This window comes from Drosophila arizonae, chromosome X (assembly GCF_054131065.1).
Source record: "Drosophila arizonae isolate 15081-1271.41 chromosome X, UAZ_ARI_1.0, whole genome shotgun sequence".
In the NCBI taxonomy this organism is placed as follows: domain Eukaryota; kingdom Metazoa; phylum Arthropoda; class Insecta; order Diptera; family Drosophilidae; genus Drosophila; species Drosophila arizonae.
The window spans coordinates 7,026,428-7,043,816 of record NC_142927.1 but is presented as its reverse complement, the minus strand read 5'-3'; the positions used below and the strand labels follow the sequence as shown (position 1 = coordinate 7,043,816).

At 40.0% G+C, this 17,389-nt stretch overlaps 3 protein-coding genes across 13 annotated transcripts; 2 read left to right on the top strand and 1 right to left on the bottom strand.

Moving 5' to 3' along the window:
- The first annotated feature begins 287 nt into the window (after positions 1-287).
- LOC108618977 (RNA-binding protein NOB1) lies at positions 288-2,052 on the top strand. Its single transcript, XM_018015229.2, has 2 exons — positions 288-450; positions 515-2,052. Exons 1-2 carry the CDS (start codon positions 376-378, stop codon positions 1,934-1,936), a joined length of 1,497 nt encoding a protein of 498 aa, XP_017870718.1. The 5' UTR covers positions 288-375; the 3' UTR covers positions 1,937-2,052.
- Positions 2,018-3,325, bottom strand: Naxe (NAD(P)HX epimerase). Of its 5 annotated transcripts, none has more exons than XM_089476015.1 (3): positions 3,191-3,325; positions 2,410-3,047; positions 2,018-2,338 (listed from the first exon to the last, which is right to left on the bottom strand). In XM_089476015.1, the coding sequence occupies exons 2-3, from the start codon at positions 2,874-2,876 to the stop codon at positions 2,116-2,118; spliced, it is 690 nt and encodes a 229-aa protein (XP_089332141.1). In that variant the 5' UTR covers positions 2,877-3,047; positions 3,191-3,325; the 3' UTR covers positions 2,018-2,115. The 5 variants fall into 5 exon arrangements, with proteins under 5 accessions (XP_089332141.1, XP_089332140.1, XP_089332139.1 ...); XM_089476014.1 differs by having other exon boundaries at positions 3,169-3,320; XM_089476013.1 differs by having other exon boundaries at positions 2,410-3,104; positions 3,191-3,305.
- A 16-nt stretch (positions 3,326-3,341) lies between these two features.
- Positions 3,342-17,389, top strand: Septin4 (septin 4). Of its 7 annotated transcripts, none has more exons than XM_018015231.2 (5): positions 3,342-3,490; positions 4,180-4,444; positions 15,266-15,725; positions 15,788-16,190; positions 16,248-17,389. In XM_018015231.2, the coding sequence occupies exons 2-5, from the start codon at positions 4,261-4,263 to the stop codon at positions 16,506-16,508; spliced, it is 1,308 nt and encodes a 435-aa protein (XP_017870720.1). In that variant the 5' UTR covers positions 3,342-3,490; positions 4,180-4,260; the 3' UTR covers positions 16,509-17,389. The 7 variants fall into 7 exon arrangements, with proteins under 7 accessions (XP_017870720.1, XP_089332131.1, XP_089332135.1 ...); XM_089476005.1 differs by having other exon boundaries at positions 3,372-3,490; positions 4,064-4,444; XM_089476009.1 differs by having other exon boundaries at positions 3,383-3,490; positions 4,153-4,444.

The following is a 17,389-nucleotide window of genomic DNA, read 5'->3' as shown; positions in this document are numbered from 1 at the left end:
TAACTTTGTGGCATGGCTCTGAATCATAGTGTGGTAGTTTTGTATAGGTTACATTGCAGGTAACAGTTACAGAAATGATGTGACGTCACCAAACAGTTTGGAGTGAATAATTATTATTTATTCATGAACAGCTTATATAAATGCGGATACCAATCATATATATATATACACCTTAATTAGATACATTAATAGTTTTGACCTAAAAACTGAACCGTTTGGTCAAGGGAATTATATTTGTGACGTAGTTTTCCAAATCATAACATTAAGTGTTCTATTTACGAGTCACCTTTTAATCTGTCGTATGCATGGGAATAACACGTGCAATTGTTTTTCCTCCCAGTGTTGGCTGAACGAGCTATTTATGAACGACCTAAAATGAGTGAAACTAGCACAAAAATCAAATATCTCGTAGCGGATACTACAGCATTTATCAATGCAGTGCCACTGAATGTAAGTGCTACCTTTGACTATGTTAGTAATTTATGAATGTGTTTTTTGTTCTTGTGTTATTAAGGAATACGCTGAAAATGTGCTCACTGTGCCAGAGGTGGTGGCCGAGGTGCGCAATAAGCGACAGATACGCCGCCTCTGCGTGCTGCCATTTGATCTGCAGGTGCGAGAGCCACGCCCGGAAAGCGTCAAACACTGCGTCGAATTCGCTAAGAAGACCGGCGACTATGCCAGCTTGTCTGGCATCGATTTAAAGGTGATTTCGCTCACATACGAGCTGGAGGCGGATACGCTGGGTACTGATCATCTGCGCACCGAGCCAGTCGTCTCACAGGTGATTGCCTCCAAGGACAAACCCGAAGAGATGCAGGACGGCAACAACAAACGGCTGGTGGGCTGGTATATGCCCGAGGGAAACGAAGATGACGAGGAGGAGGAGGAGGAGGAGGACGACGACGACGACGACGACGAAGAAGAGGGGGAAAATGACAATGAAGATGGCAACGTGGATGACAAAGGGCAACAGTTGGATAAAAGCAGCGATAAAGTGGATCACATTAAGGAAGCTATCGAAGCGCAGCTGCAAGGCAAACAGATAACGAGTCCACAGAGCAACACAGCAGCAAATGAAGACAATGAGGATGGGCAGGAGGAGGAGGAAGATGGTGACGATTTGACGCAGGAGGAGCTAGACAAGCTGTTCGAAAAGCTGAAATGCGCTCCATCTGCGGACGAGGAGAAGGCAACCTGTGATCTTCTGGTGGCAGAGCCGCAACACGAAGACGAAGAAGAAGACCAGCCTGGCAGCAATAACAATGCCTCCAACATCGGCAACGACGATGATGACGTTGGCGACGACGGCTGGATCACGCACTCAAACATTAAGAAGGCGAAAAAGGCGCTCGAGGGCAAGGTGGAAACGGACATTGTGCCGCCGGTGGCGTGCATGACCACAGATTATGCGCTGCAGAATGTGCTGAAGCAGCTCAACCTGCAGCTGGCTGCGCTCAATGGGCGCATCATCAAGCAGCTGCGCACCTACATACTGCGCTGCTACGCCTGCTACAAGACGACCAGCATCATGACCAAGGTCTTCTGCCCGAACTGTGGCAACAAGACGCTGAAGCGCGTCGCCATCAGCCTGGACGAGAATGGCAAGCAGGTGATCCACATCAATACGCGACGCCCGCTGACCGCCAAGTACAAGAACCAGAGTCTGCCACGTTTCCAAGGCGGCAAGCATTCGCGCAATCCCATTCTCTTTGAGGATCAGCCCATGCCGCGCCAGATGCCGTCGCGCGTGGCGAAAACCAAGACGAATGCCCTGGATGACGATTACATTGCGGGCTTCTCGCCCTTTGTCATGCGCGACGTGGACTCCAAGTCGGCCATGCTGCGCTCCAAGGGCAACCTGAAGGAGTGGGCGCGCAACAACAACTTCGAGGAGGATCGTCGACGCAAGAACTACAATCGCCTGTACAAATAGAGCTCGAGATCTTACCCTTTTAAGTACATACATATATGTATATATGTTCTCATGCGTATGTAAAATAATATTAATCACATATAAACATTAAATGAATCCAACATTCTCAGACTTTAGTTCCAGATTTGATCAGTTACAAAACAGTTAGCAATCTATGGTTCGGGCATTCCCGTAATTGTTCACAGCTCCAGGCACATCTCATTGCCCGGATATGTGGGCAGATTCAGCTCGTACTTGCGCTGCAGGGCGGGCGGCACGAAGCGTCCGCCCAGGAAGTGATGCTTGCCCTTGAAGTGCTTGGCGCAGAGCTTGGGCGCCGTCAATGAGATGAGCAGCGTCGGCTCCATGTCGCACTCGTTTAGCTTGCCCGCCTCCACATCCCAGCCGCTGGGTATGTCCACGCTGTGCAAGGCAAAAATATGGGAAAAGAGAGATTAGGCAGGACTTAGCTAAGTTTTAGTTGGTTTAAGGACCTGGCGATGGGCAGCTTCGTCTGCTGCAGCAGCTCCACGACTGGCACAAAGTCGGCGCGCACGGGTGGCTTAAAGCTGAAGCCAAACAGGGCATCCACAATCAAGTCGTAGCACTCCGCCGCTAGCGCTACGCTAGGACATTCAGAAATTGACTCAATCTCCATGCGCTTGCATTGATGGGCGAGATTCTCGTACAGCGGCTTGGGCGTTGGCTTCGGATAGTAGAGGACGGGCAAGTAGCCCATCAATGCCAGGTGGCGGGCGCACACCAGTCCGTCGCCACCGTTGTTGCCGGGGCCACAGCAGACGAGCACACGTCCGAAGCGCTCCGCCGGAAAGCATTTGGCTATGGCGTGCGCACAGCTGAGGCCCGCCAGCTCCATTAGCTGATCCACACTGAACTTGTACTCATTAAAGAGTTCCAGGTCCACATTGATGGCCTCGTTTTGATTCAGGTATTTCAGCATGTTGTTGTCTATGTTATTGCTGACTTTGTTCCGGCTTCTGCAATGACAAAGTCTGTTTTGTTGTGTTTGCTGTATTTGTTTTGTTATCTCTTTGGATTTGGCGATGAATGCCGAATTGGCATGAAACCGGCTTTGCGTTGCTGCAATTGACAAGCGACTTAGCTTTACAAACTGCAATTGTAATCGAGAAAAACTCATATTGTAGAAGCTCAATTGAATTATGGGCAACTATGTCATGAAATAAAACGTATATTTATTATATTAAAGCAATTCAAAGTTGCTGACAACGTACTTGATATTTCGATATCACTTACGATGAATTTGTTGCTGCTCTGTTATAATCGTCAACTCTCCAAGATAAACAAAGTAACAGCTGTGCGTAATCGATTACAAATATTACGATACGATACTATTGCTGCAATTGTGATTGCACAGGTTAAGTTAACAGAAATGTTAAAACCACTGTTAAACAACAGTGCCACAATGAGTTTGACAACAGCAGTGTGCCCGGCTACGCCTGGGGGATATAAGCACGACACATTTTCGGTTCGTCAATAGTCGGTTACACTAGCCGCGGGTCGGTTGTGTTATATTTTTGCTGTTCAAGTGGAAAGGTATTTGAAAGCCAAGTGCAACGGATATACATAGTTAAATATTTTTTTTTGTTGTTTTTAAATTGTTAAATAACAAATGTGCGAATGATTTGATTTTAATTTCGTTTTTGTTCAAGTGCTGGTGTTTGTGTGTGTGCTGCATAGTGCAGGCTGCGCTCATTTATTATTGAATTCGTGTAGGTCAAGGTGAAGCGGCGCAGAGAGGATAGCAAACAAGAACAGCTGCCCAAAGCACCGTTAGTTTGCTATTGTTTCTGTAATTGTTGTTGTTGCTGTTGCTCTGCCATTGAAGGCAATTCGCTTTCAATTACACATTTAACGGTGTCAGCAGGACGTAAATATAGGGCAGCTGTATGTACGTGTGCGCTGGTGTGTTAGTGTGTGTGAAACCCTAAAAGTAAATACATATGCATGTTTTCTTGCTCGCTCTTGCAACTCTTAAGCCCATCTATTGCAAATTTTAGCAGTCGGAGCTATTGACACACACGCATACACACCTACAGATTTATTATGCACATACGTTTATCTCGATCGCTGATAAGCACAAAAAATCAACAATAAACATTTATGTAGCTATTTTAGCAGATTGTGAGGCATCGGTGTTTTTGCGCACAATTCATTGCCAATAAAAAATAATACAAGTAAAATAATAATAATAATAGTTATAAATACAATACACAAACAAGCAGCAAACGGCAGACAAAACGGCATTTCTACAGCAGCGTCGCCTTTTTAGCAGCGGCGGCGTTTTGGGCAGCGGCAGCTCAGCCATGAAGCAACATCAGCCGCCGCCGCTGCCGCAGTCGCAGCCGCCGTCGCTGTCAGGAGGAGGAGGAGCAGCAGCAGCAGCAGGAGTAGGAGCAGGAGCAGCAGCGGCAGCCGAGGTCAACGCCGTGGCAAATGCGATCAGCCTTGCAGAGACAGCGAAGAGCCGCCCGCCTCTCTATCCGAAACGTAAGTAAAAATGCATGCGAGGGCTGTTTGACAAATTGCTATAAATCATATACATACATATATCCTATGAAATGACTGCTTGATTGACTCACTCACTGACTGACCAAAGCTGCTTTGCTACAGTTGCCACAGCAATTACTGGCTATGACGGCAGTCATTACCCTAAAAGTTTCACCAAGGAAAGAAAAACATTACCAGACAAAGTACTTTTAGAATGAATTTAATTAATTTATCTATAATTAGTAATATGAGTCGCCTACAGTAGTACCTATTGCCAGTTAAACAAGACCAGATTCCAAAATCAGCTTTGATTTTGTGATTCACTCAAAACAGGGAATGTGAATCAGCGAATCATTTCGTTCTAGGCTTAAGACTCGGACTCTGTGGTAGAACCCAAGTTCCTCTTAGTTAAAATTAAAGTATTTGGAACAAACAAATATATTTTTGAACGATTTTCAAGTATGGCATGCTGAATATACAGTAATACCTCGCTAAATACTATGTTTTTTGGATTATTACAATCAATTAATATGCCATATGAAGTCACTAAAATTGTATCATTATAAAATTATGATTGATACATTATAATTTATGCAATTTGTAATTCATACAATTTTAATAATTTTTTTTTTTTTTTTTTTTTTTCATATATTTGTTTATCCATGCTCAATTAGCGAGTGTCTACTGTATATAAAACTTATTCAAATTCTATGATTCTCGAAATATTGACTTAGAGTTCCAATATATACATTTCATGTGTGCATTAAGTTAATAAATGATTCTTTATTTACATAACTGTTAGTCTTGATCCTCTACATGCTCCACTGTTTCTCTCAGTGCATTCAAATAATTGAACCGTGTGGTCATAGAGCTCGCACATTACACAGTTGTAATGGCACTTCATCTCTGCCTTTGCTTCCCCTTTGCAGTCTCTAATTGTTTCCCTTCCCTTTAGTTGGCTATTTTCTTTCCTCTCCGTCTTCGTTTCTTTCTCTCTCTGCTGGTTCTCATTGAACACAGTGCGTCCATAAAAGCTCGCAAATTACATAGTCCAAATAGTTGTTCGTTCATCTGCGCTTTTGTTGTTGTTCCCTTCGTTCCTTTCTTTTCTTTGATTTTCTTTTTCTTTATTTTAATTTTTTTTTTTCAGTTTTGGCACAACAGCATTTTGCGGTCGCAGCCGCTTTCGCTCTAGCCTCGACTGCGCTGCAACTGCGACTGCGACTGCGGCTGTGGTCGCTGCCTTAACTAGCCGCTGATCGTGGCTGCGGTTGCTGCTCCCGCTGCCCATTTTTGGTGGGCGTGTCTATTTCCAGTTTGCCGACAAACCTCCAACTGCAGTTGCGGCCCATGGCAATGCCAATGGCAATGTCAGAAGCAGCGGCAACAGCAGCAGAGGCAGAGGCTTAGCCATAGGCAGAGGCAACGTGACCGCAGCTAACAGTAGTTGACATGTTGTTAGCGTTCGCTTCACTCGTGCTGACATTTTGTCGTCTTCTTCTTCTTTCTCCTTATGCTTCTTGTTTTTGGGGTCGCCTTAAAGGGGGCGTCCGTCGGGTAGGGCTATTTGATATGCCGTTGTAAGTAAATACAAAAAATAAAAAATACTAATAATCACAGTCAAATATTTAAAGAAGTCGAAGTTTAAATACTCTTTATAATTCGCGATTTATAATGAGAAATTAGAATTGTATATCTAAATAAATAAATATAAATATATACATATGTTATATATTATATATATGTACATATAATGTATAATATAAATAACGGTTAAATTTGTAATGCTTACATAATGTGAGCCAACTTTCAATACGATCCCAGTGGTATGCAGGGTATATGCATAGCTCTATGGGTATCTCAGCCTGATACGTGATAAGATAAACAACATTTTTAGCCAGAATACTTTCAATTTTTCTATATTGGAATTTCTATATAGGCATATTACCCGGTATTTTGTAAACTTTAGTCACGCGCTGACGTCACAAATGGTTTATTGCTTTCTTTATTCTCATTTGGAATTCGTGACAAAGCTAAACATTAGAGAAACATGTCAAATTATTAGTGTTATTTTTTATGGCTTTTGTTTTTTAGATTTATTTTTTTGCTGTTTTAGTATGGCTCTTTCATATTGTTCTCCTCTCCTCCTATTAATATTTCTAACTGCAATTGCCAGCTCGCCCCCTCTTCGCTCTCCACTCTTTGAGAAGTCATTATAAATACTTAATTGCTCTTGTTGTTGTTGTTGCTGTTGTTGTTGTTGTGTCAGTTGGCAAATGATTATATATGTATGTTAGTCATTGTCGTTTGCATTGCATTGTCTAAGCGAGGGGCGTTGCTGCCCGCCTGCATTAGTTAAAGGGGCTGGGCGGGGGCGTAACTGGGCAACATTAATAGAGGGAATCAAAATATTGCCGCAACTGGAGCGTAAATCAACGCAAAGCTTTGTCAACTGCTTTTCGCCACAAATGACAATTGCCAGATGATAAAACAGAATACATGTATATGTATTTATTATACAGATAATGTATGTACTTTTGCTGTTCATATGTATAACAATATGGTTGATATCACTAAATACCAATAGATACTTAGTCTGATTTGATATGGGAAATGTTTGCTCACACCAAGTCAATTGTAATACTTTGATTTTATTCTCTACTTTCTAGGGTTTCTTAAACAGGTTGTCTTAAATTTGTTTCTTAGCTTACTATTTTATCTAATGTTAATAAACAACAAATTTTTAAAGTAAATCTTTATTAGCTCGGTCATTATTTAATTAATGACACTTCTTCCACAATATATGAAAAAATTCATATTTTATTCTTATGGGGCTCTCATTTATTTCACTTAATTTAATTCATCTCTGGTACATATTAGAGTTAAAAATATATATAAATAAATATGCAACACTTTTAGTGCACGAAACTCGGGTTCTTGTATAACCTGAACTGATTGAATAGAAAGCCTGGGACTATTAGAAAATACCGAGTATATTTGAAGGCGTCCAAAAAGATGCCACGTTCTGGACTTGCCAATAGATAGGAGATAGTTAATAAAAGTATATGGATAGATTACTCAAAGGAGCTCAAACCATCCGCTTATTTATGATTAATGTCAGTCAAGCCAGAGACTTGAAATCGTTAATGTATATCCCTATATACCATTCGCAGTAAAAGTTTATCATATGCTTCATCCATAACTTATCCAACTTATGTTCATATCTGATATTAGATATCGCTGGATACAAATATATAGATATTAGTATTATATAAGTAAAATGTTGACTTTTTTACTGTAACAACAATTAGTAATGTTAGCTTCTTCCACATATGACAGCCTTGGCAATTTATCGACAGACTTAAGTTGTTGACTATAAATATATATTATATGTAATAGATAATGATAGGTTGAATCACGCATTGGAAGTGAAACCATACGATGTGCTAATAGCTGTCTGTTTTATCAGAACATATGAAAAAACACAAACAGTTAAAGCTAAATAGACAGACATACATATACATACATATAAAAATATACACAAATATGCATATATTTAGTTATATATATTTGTGCAAAGGATTTATAACACTCCGAGGAAACACAATAGAAACGAATGGAATGGAATTTGTTGCAGTGGAATGGAATATGGAATGGCATTTGGTTGGGATGCAAAGAAATCTTTATCAAGAAAATGCAAATCAAGAATTTCGCATGAGATTCTCAACGGATGCAGGAGCAATCGCAGGAATTGGACTCGGAATGGCACAGTTGGAGGTTTTGCAATGGGCTAGAAGAAAGGCGAGCAAGGTGCCAGGGTGAGGTGAGCATTGGGCAGGAGGCATGAGACACGAGGCGGGGGCACGGACTGGGTCTATTCAGTGGGCAAAGCTGTGAAGCCACTTGAAACGTGCATCAATTGTTTGAAAAGACGAACGATACGAAATTCTTAACGTGCTGCAGCTCTATTTATGGAACATTGGGAGCACATCGAGTGGCCCTTTGGTGGTGCGATCTGCGGTGGTTGCTGCTGCTGCTGCTGCTGCTGCTGCTGCGACTGCTGCTGCTTTTTGCCTTTTGTTTGTTTACTTCAAAAGCTGCAACACGAAACCGAGCCACCGATGCCGTTGCACTATGCTGCCTGGCTGAGGGCGGTGTGCGGGGGTGTTGCTGCAATTGCACTCGTGCGTTCAACGAGAGCCACTCGATCCACAGTTGCTGCGCTGCAAGGCAACACACACACACACACATGCACACCTACACACGCAAGGCCTACAACCAGCTCGAATTGAACTTAATTGCATGAAATTGAGACACGAGACTCGATACATGAGTCGCAGATGCCAGCGGCAAGCGAGAATCATCGCTGAGATTCATTCAAGACTCATGCGTCGTCTTCAATTTGGAGCTGTGCGCACTAAGTGCGCCGTCAAATGAGCTGTCATAATGATGATATCGTCGCTAAAAGCGGAGAGCTTTCAGCTCTAGAGATGGGATTTATTTTCATGTAGATTTACAGGAAATCAAATGAAACTGTTGAACTCATAGACCTTAATCATATTTGAGATTGCGAATCTCCCTAGTGAGATTTACGACCATCTAAGCATATATGTATCTCTTTATGATTATAGTAGTGCAAATGAGCACCGTATATAATAAATACACTACTTCTTAGGTATATTTTATTCTATTAAGTCTGTGAAGCTTACGTAGTAAACATTTCCGTGGTATGACCTATCTAACCATATAAGCAGGCGTATATATTGTATAAAGCATTGTATATTAATAGATGTTCTTATCACTTGGGTATATTTTACATGCATCAGTCTTAGTTTTAATAACAGTTTATTATCCGAATGTAGTTCAATATTTTGAAATGTATCTGAGAATCTTAGACAGACAATACTTCTTAACCATATAGCTGTTCGCAAAATAATCATGCGACTGCGCACTGTACGAATAAATATACCTATATTCTAATGTATATTATATAAATTTACCGTCTTTAGTACTCATTTTAGTCATCGTTTATTTTAAAGTAAAACTAAAAAACTAAAGTAAAACTAAAACCCCTTTCTAGTAAGATTTATGAACAACTAACGAAACATACTGCTACCAAAAATAGTAGTGCTGACATCTCGTGTAGAAAAAACGATCTACATATATCTTAATTTTAGCTTTAAAATCCATGTTAGATCTAAACTGCTTTTATACAAGTTATATCATTGGCTTCAGCTTGTCTATTGATACTTCAGCTCGGGTAGTACTACTGATGTTCGTCTGGATTGCGAATGTATCAAAAACTGATTTGAAATAAAAAAGATATAAGAATGAAACAGACATATATATTTCTATATTCATATATTCATTCATTCATAGATTAGCCAGTTCTCTCACTGTATATTCCCACCTCAGTTCAGTTATTAGTTAGAGCGCATCATTCGTGACACGCTGCCATCTCTAGGCCATGGCCAACATATTCGCATGTAGAATGCTGTGAAGTTATGCTGAGCCCCATTTGGGGGCCACAATGCTCAAGTGGTTGACACCCATGAACTCCAGCAAATGTGTCTAACAGCAAATGTAGCGCTGCCATTAACGAATGTGAATGTGCAGCTACCCCTCCCCCTCCCTCTCCCTTACCCCTTCTGTGGCCGCTTGTGGCCCCTTGAGCTGAAGTTGTTCTTCTGCTGCTGCTGCTGCTGCTGCAAGTTCTATCGATGACAAAGTCTAGCCAATGAACTGTGAATGCATTAAAAGACGATGGGCGGGGGGCGTGGGGCAGAAGAAGCAGAAGACGACATTCATATGAACTCTCAAGGCATTACGAACGACCACATAAACATGTCGAACGTGGACGAGCTGGCTGACAAGAGAGGGGGGAGTGGAAGCGTGGGGGCGCTTGGAGGGGCGAAGGTAGGAGCGAGGGCGTGAGCAGGGATAGAGATGGAAGGGGCATAGTTAGCGGCAAAACGCCCGCATAAAGCAAAGGCGCCGCACGCTTTGGATAAAGATCTGATTCAGTGTGAGTTGATTTTCGAATTAGGACCGAGATTCGAGATGGCACTTGTTGAATGCCAGACTGATCAACGGAATGATTGAGTGATTGACCGATTGAAGGAATGAATGCATTCGGCAAAGTTGAAACCAGTTTGCAAAGCAGCGCTGACATTTGTAGACACTCACACGCACACACACGCACACACATGCACATACATTGTATAAAACGCATTTATCTGACAGATGCCGAAACAAAAGAGGCGAGAAGAGAACAGAAACCGAAACAGAAACAGAAACAGAAACAGATACAGATAGAGATACGGATATACGGCTTAAGTTAAGTTATCTGTGCCTCTTGCCCAAGTCTTTATAAGTCGTTAGTAAACAGCGCTCGTTTCGCGTCGTCTTCCTCTTCCTCCTCCTCATCTTCTTCTTCGTCTTCGTCTGCGTCTTTTATGTTTATGTGATGTTTGTTTATTTTCGCGCAAATATCGCAACAATTGAGCAAATTCCAAGATGAGCAACGACTCGACGAATACGCTTCCTGGAATGCGTCACGACGGCATCACTGCCAAGCCAATTCGCGTAACTGTTTGAATCAGCTAACTCATCGACTTGGTTAGATCAGAGTAACATAGGGTCAGGCGAAAGTATATATCTATCTGCTTATTTAATGATATATGCAAGAAATTAATTGGTATTTATTTGTTAGCGTCGAATCACAGTGCTCACTCGCGTTGGTGGAAACTCGCATTCATATTACTCATGAGCTGTATTTCCTATAAAACAAAATTATGTTTATATTTGTTTACCTTTTTACATGACATAAAACTAAAAATAATTTTGCTTTAATGTGTTAAATATGTAAATTAATAAAATATCCAAGAAAAGTATGGCAAATGTATAACTAATAAAAGCAAGAAAAACAAATTTGAAGTACATGTATTAATTTTTTTTTTTTTTTTTTTTTTTTAATATATTTAAGAAAAAATTAAAAAAAATTAATACATGTAATACATATATATTTTATGTTATATACATATATATATTATTTTATTAATATATATATTATTTGAAAAATTGTTTGAAAATAATATTGAAAAAAGTTATACAAAATATAATTTAAAAAAAAATATATATATATATATATTTTAATATATAAAAAAAAATATATAAACAAATTTTGTTTCAAATCTATATTTACAACTAATTATATTGAATTAGAAATATATTATATATTATATATTATATATTATATATTATATATAGAAATATGTATATATATATATATATAAGAATTATTTTACAATTATATTAAAAAGAAATTGACATGCAAACATGTTTAAAAATAAATATTTTTTAAATATATTTGTTATTTATTAATTTTACAGAATGATTGACAAATTTATATTTTTTAAATATTTTGAGCCCTATAATAAAACAAAAACTTAATGTTGGAAAATATAAATAAGATTATAAAATATATGAAAAAATTATTAAATATTTCATAAGTAACTTATCAAGACGCAAGGCTTAAATCTAGCGCCAATTGAAATGGGATAGAAAACTATCGATAACACAAAGGAGGAGCAGTTGGATTAGGAGTAACCGTTTAACATATGCCATATAATTTTCAATAGAAATAATGGTATTACAATATAAATGGCATAAAAATGACAGCTTAAAGCTTATTGAACCGCCCAACCGATTCCTTATTGACAAATTGAATCAAAAGTGTTGCATAAGAAGCTCTTAAAGCATTGAGCGTCATTCGCATTTGTAAACAAGGGCGCAGAGCTTTGTTGTAAACACGATTTCCTTTGGCTAATTGCCAACTGGGCGACTACGTGGGGGTTCCTGCTTCATCTTGCGTTTGCTTCTCTTGCATATTGACATCCGGTTTCTGTTTCACTTGCATTTGTTTTTATTGCTATTGTTGTTGCTGTCTATCGATAAGTGAGTGCACTGAGTTCTGTTTAAGGGTTGATCGACCGCCTGCGGGAGTGAGGGTGGGCCACGTTGTTGAGAGTTGCCCAATTTGCCCACTTGACGTGTCCAAACTCGATTAAGCACCGGGAAATAAGGATGACAAAGTGCAGTGGCCATATATACATATATATATTATTTTATTAATATATATATTATTTGAAAAATTGTTTGAAAATAATATTGAAAAAAGTTATACAAAATATAATTTTAAAAAAAAATATATATATATATATTTTAATATATAAAAAAAAATATATAAACAAATTTTGTTTCAAATCTATATTTACAACTAATTATATTGAATTAGAAATATATTATATATTATATATTATATATTATATATTATATATTATATATTATATATTATATATTATATATTATATATTATATATAGAAATATGTATATATATATATATAAGAATTATTTTACAATTATATTAAAAAGAAATTGACATGCAAACATGTTTAAAAATAAATATTTTTTAAATATATTTGTTATTTATTAATTTTACAGAATGATTGACAAATTTATATTTTTTAAATATTTTGAGCCCTATAATAAAACAAAAACTTAATGTTGGAAAATATAAATAAGATTATAAAATATATGAAAAAATTATTAAATATTTCATAAGTAACTTATCGAGACGCAAGGCTTAAATCTAGCGTCAATTGAAATGGGATAGAAAACTATCGATAACACAAAGGAGGAGCAGTTGGATTAGGAGTAACCGTTTAACATATGCCATATAATTTTCAATAGAAATAATGGTATTACAATATAAATGGCATAAAAATGACAGCTTAAAGCTTATTGAACCGCCCAACCGATTCCTTATTGACAAATTGAATCAAAAGTGTTGCATAAGAAGCTCTTAAAGCATTGAGCGTCATTCGCATTTGTAAACAAGGGCGCAGAGCTTTGTTGTAAACACGATTTCCTTTGGCTAATTGCCAACTGGGCGACTACGTGGGGGTTCCTGCTTCATCTTGCGTTTGCTTCTCTTGCATATTGACATCCGGTTTCTGTTTCACTTGCATTTGTTTTTATTGCTATTGTTGTTGCTGTCTATCGATAAGTGAGTGCACTGAGTTCTGTTTAAGGGTTGATCGACCGCCTGCGGGAGTGAGGGTGGGCCACGTTGTTGAGAGTTGCCCAATTTGCCCACTTGACGTGTCCAAACTCGATTAAGCACCGGGAAATAAGGATGACAAAGTGCAGTGGCCACCCTTAGCTGAATCGTTCATTGGGGGTGAGCTGGTTGCAAAGAGTTGCCACATTGCTTAGATTAAATCAAGGATAATGTTATATGTATTTAGATGTATTATGCATTTCATGTTTCTATAAGCTATCGATATTTTATCGATTAATATTCTATGCCTAAAACACTAAATATGACTTGATCAATTATCGACTGCTATCGATAGTCTTAGAAAATTATCTAAAATCTAATAAATACCATAATTTAAATGTGAGCTGTCAGCAATGATCGATTTTTATCGAAACAATCGATAGTCATCAATATCTGCAAAAACTGTCTAATGCTAAGCCTATACTTGCACACATTTATTCGCCAGCTATCGATAGTTATATAAATATTTGTAAATTCGATAACTCTCGATAGCCACCAGTCCAAATGCATATGCTTAGCTGTTTATTTATCGATAATTCCTGATTTGTATTCTGATGTATGTATACATATGCATAATGAGCATCGATAACCGCTAGATCGATAACAGCCAATATCGAGCTGTATATCTGTAAACAGAGCAATGGGCATTGTTTACATCGTCTGGTAACGCCGAGAGGATTGCAACCCCCAAATCTAAACTAGTTGCAACTACCAAGTGGCATAGATTCGCATGGACACAGGACGCCCACCCATCCACCCTAGCAGCACGCATTGGGCGCAGCCGCAAAGAGAGCCACGCACACAGAGAGTGAGAGAGCGAGAGAGAGCCGGTCAGCGTACCGTTAGCCAGGAAAGGCCAGCGAGAGAGCCAGAGAGAGACAGAGAGAGACGGAGAGAGAGAGAGCGCGCATTAAAGTGGGCTCATTAAAGTTTCATGGGCTGTTCTTTTCGCGTGCTTTTTGTTGCTGTCCTGGCTTGAGGAGTTTTTGTTATTCTTGTTTTTGGGGCATGTTTTGCTTGGGCCAGTGCGCCGCTCTGTTCAGCTCCGTGCCTTGAGTCGTGCTGAAGCTGTTCCAGCAACGGGAGAAAGCCATAATAATACAACCAGGAATAATAAAAGAACAGCATAAATAACAAAAACCAAATACAACAACAATAAAGTGTTCAAAAACTCGGGGATTTTTATTTTTTTGTTTTTTCAATAAACAATACGAAAGTAAACCTAAGCATAAAATTAAACTCTTCAGTGCCAAGAAAAAGGCAAGGCCCATTAGATACTGAAATAGGCGGCGCATTTGGATATATACATACACGAACCAGGCAACGAACCACAAATCAACACACACAGCGCCATGTGTAAGTAAATTACACACACAAGCACACACGCACACACATGGATGTGTGGGCAGGTGGTAAAAAAGGAGTGGGAGGGCGGGTAATGGGGGGGAGCGAATGCATTGCATATTGTGAAGTAGCTTGTGTGTTGGCACTTGAGCTAAGCGGGCGAGCAATTTCATTTGTTTCGCACTAATGAGCAAATGGAGCTGGCACTCAGCTCGCTCGCGGGCTGCACGTGCCCCACTGGCGTGCCGGAGTCGTCCTGGCAGGGATTAAGCACTTCATTTCCCACTCATATTTATCTGCACGTAATGAACATACACAATTCATAAGAATCACCCACTCTTCTTCTTCATCGCAGCAAAGACGCCGTCATTTGATAAGGATCGGGACTACATTGGCTTTGCCACGCTGCCGGAGCAGGTGCATCGGAAGTCGGTGAAGCGCGGCTTCGAGTTCACGCTGATGGTTGTGGGTGAATCGGGCCTGGGCAAGTCCACGCTCATCAACAGCCTCTTTCTGGGCGATCTGTACAAGAATCGCACGGTGCCCAATGTGGAGGAGCGCATCGAGAAGACGACACGGATCGAGAAGAAGACCATGGACATCGAGGAGCGGGGCGTGCGCCTGCGCCTCACCGTGGTGGATACGCCCGGGTTCGGGGATGCGATCAACTGCGAGGATAGCTGGCGCGTCTGTACCCAGTACATTGACGAACAGTTCCGGCAGTATTTCACCGACGAGAGCGGCCTGAATCGACGCAACATACAGGACAATCGTGTGCATTGCTGCTTGTACTTTGTGCCGCCCTGGGGACACAGGTGAGTGCAGGCGAACCACGCAAATCCAAATACCAATTAATTCTTTTATATTTCGGATTCAGCCTGCGGCAGATGGATTTGGATTTGATCAGGCGACTGCATCGAAAGGTGAACATTGTCTTGGTCATTGGCAAGGCGGATTGCCTGAACAAGACGGAGGTGCGCAACCTGAAGGAGCGCATCCTGCAGGATCTCGAGGACAATCACATACAGCTGTATCAGTTTCCCGAGTGCGATTCCGACGAGGACGACGACTTCAAGCAGCAGGACCGTGAGCTCAAGGCATCCATACCGTTTGCCGTTGTCGGCAGCAACACCATCTTGGAGGTGGCTGGCAAGAAGGTGCGCGGCCGCCAGTATCCGTGGGGCGTGGTCAATGTGGAGGATGCGGAGCATAGCGACTTTATAAAGCTGCGCACCTTCCTCATATCGACGCACATGCAGGACCTCAAGGACACCACACAGGTGAGTCGATCGGTTACGAGAACTCCAAGCGCCAATTCAATCTGCTTGCCTTCACAGGATGTGCACTACGAGAACTTTCGGGCGCAGTGCATCTCACAGATATCGCAGCATGCGCTGCGTGAGCGCGGCAAATTGAAGCGCGACTCGATCAGCTCAACGAACGGGTTCGATGCGGCCATCTCGGAAACGGATCGCCTGCTGCTGCAGAAGGACGAGGAGATCCGACGCATGCAGGACATGCTCACGCAAATGCAGGAGAAGCTCAAGCAGACGCATCTCATGGAGATGAAGAAGAACGACAGCGTCATCGATGTCTAAACTTCGCGTGTTCAATTTTGCATCTTTCATATATGTATACATATGCATATGTATATATAATACTTATATAGACTTTCCCTCTATACAGAAGCATACACATACCCACACACACACACACACACATACATTTGCACACATACGTGGGCAGCCAACCACCAAAAATTTACGTCTTTAAGGTAGCAGCAGAGTTTCCAGTTAACCAAATTTCGTTAAGACAACTTCAAACCAAATCCAAAATGAAAACAAAACAAATTAGAATTTGTTCCTCTTCTTAAACAAAAAATCGCTTACAATTTACAGCTGGGTCTCGCCCAGCTCAGCTCATTGACCAAACTCTTTTTGCATTTCTCTAGAAATTAGCACAAACTAAGAACGAATAAGAAATGAAAAGCAAACGCTTCGCTGATTTTCTTCTGCAAAAAAAAAAAAATTAAAAAAAAAAAACAAACAAACAAACAACGTTTCAATTGTTGATCGTAGACTTAACTCAATTTGACTCGATAAAATAATGCATACAAATTACAATTACCAAGTGAATTTTTTAAACGAAGAGACTAAACCTAAAACGTAGCTACGTTCATACCACAAGCAATTCCACAAACAGAAAACAAAAACTAAAATGAATATAAACAACTTAAAATAGAGATCGCAGTGCACGTATTATACCAAAGTAAAATGAGTTTGAAAAACTACACGAACTAACAGAACAAACCGGAACAAGAGGCAAACAAATAGATACATAGACACATATATATATATAAAGATAAATCTATATATATGGGATTTTTTTTATTTTTTATTTCTCTTTTTTCTCTTGGTCAGTGTTAACCTGAAAAAAAAAAAAACAAATATAAATAAAACTCCTAATTTGTTAAAACGAA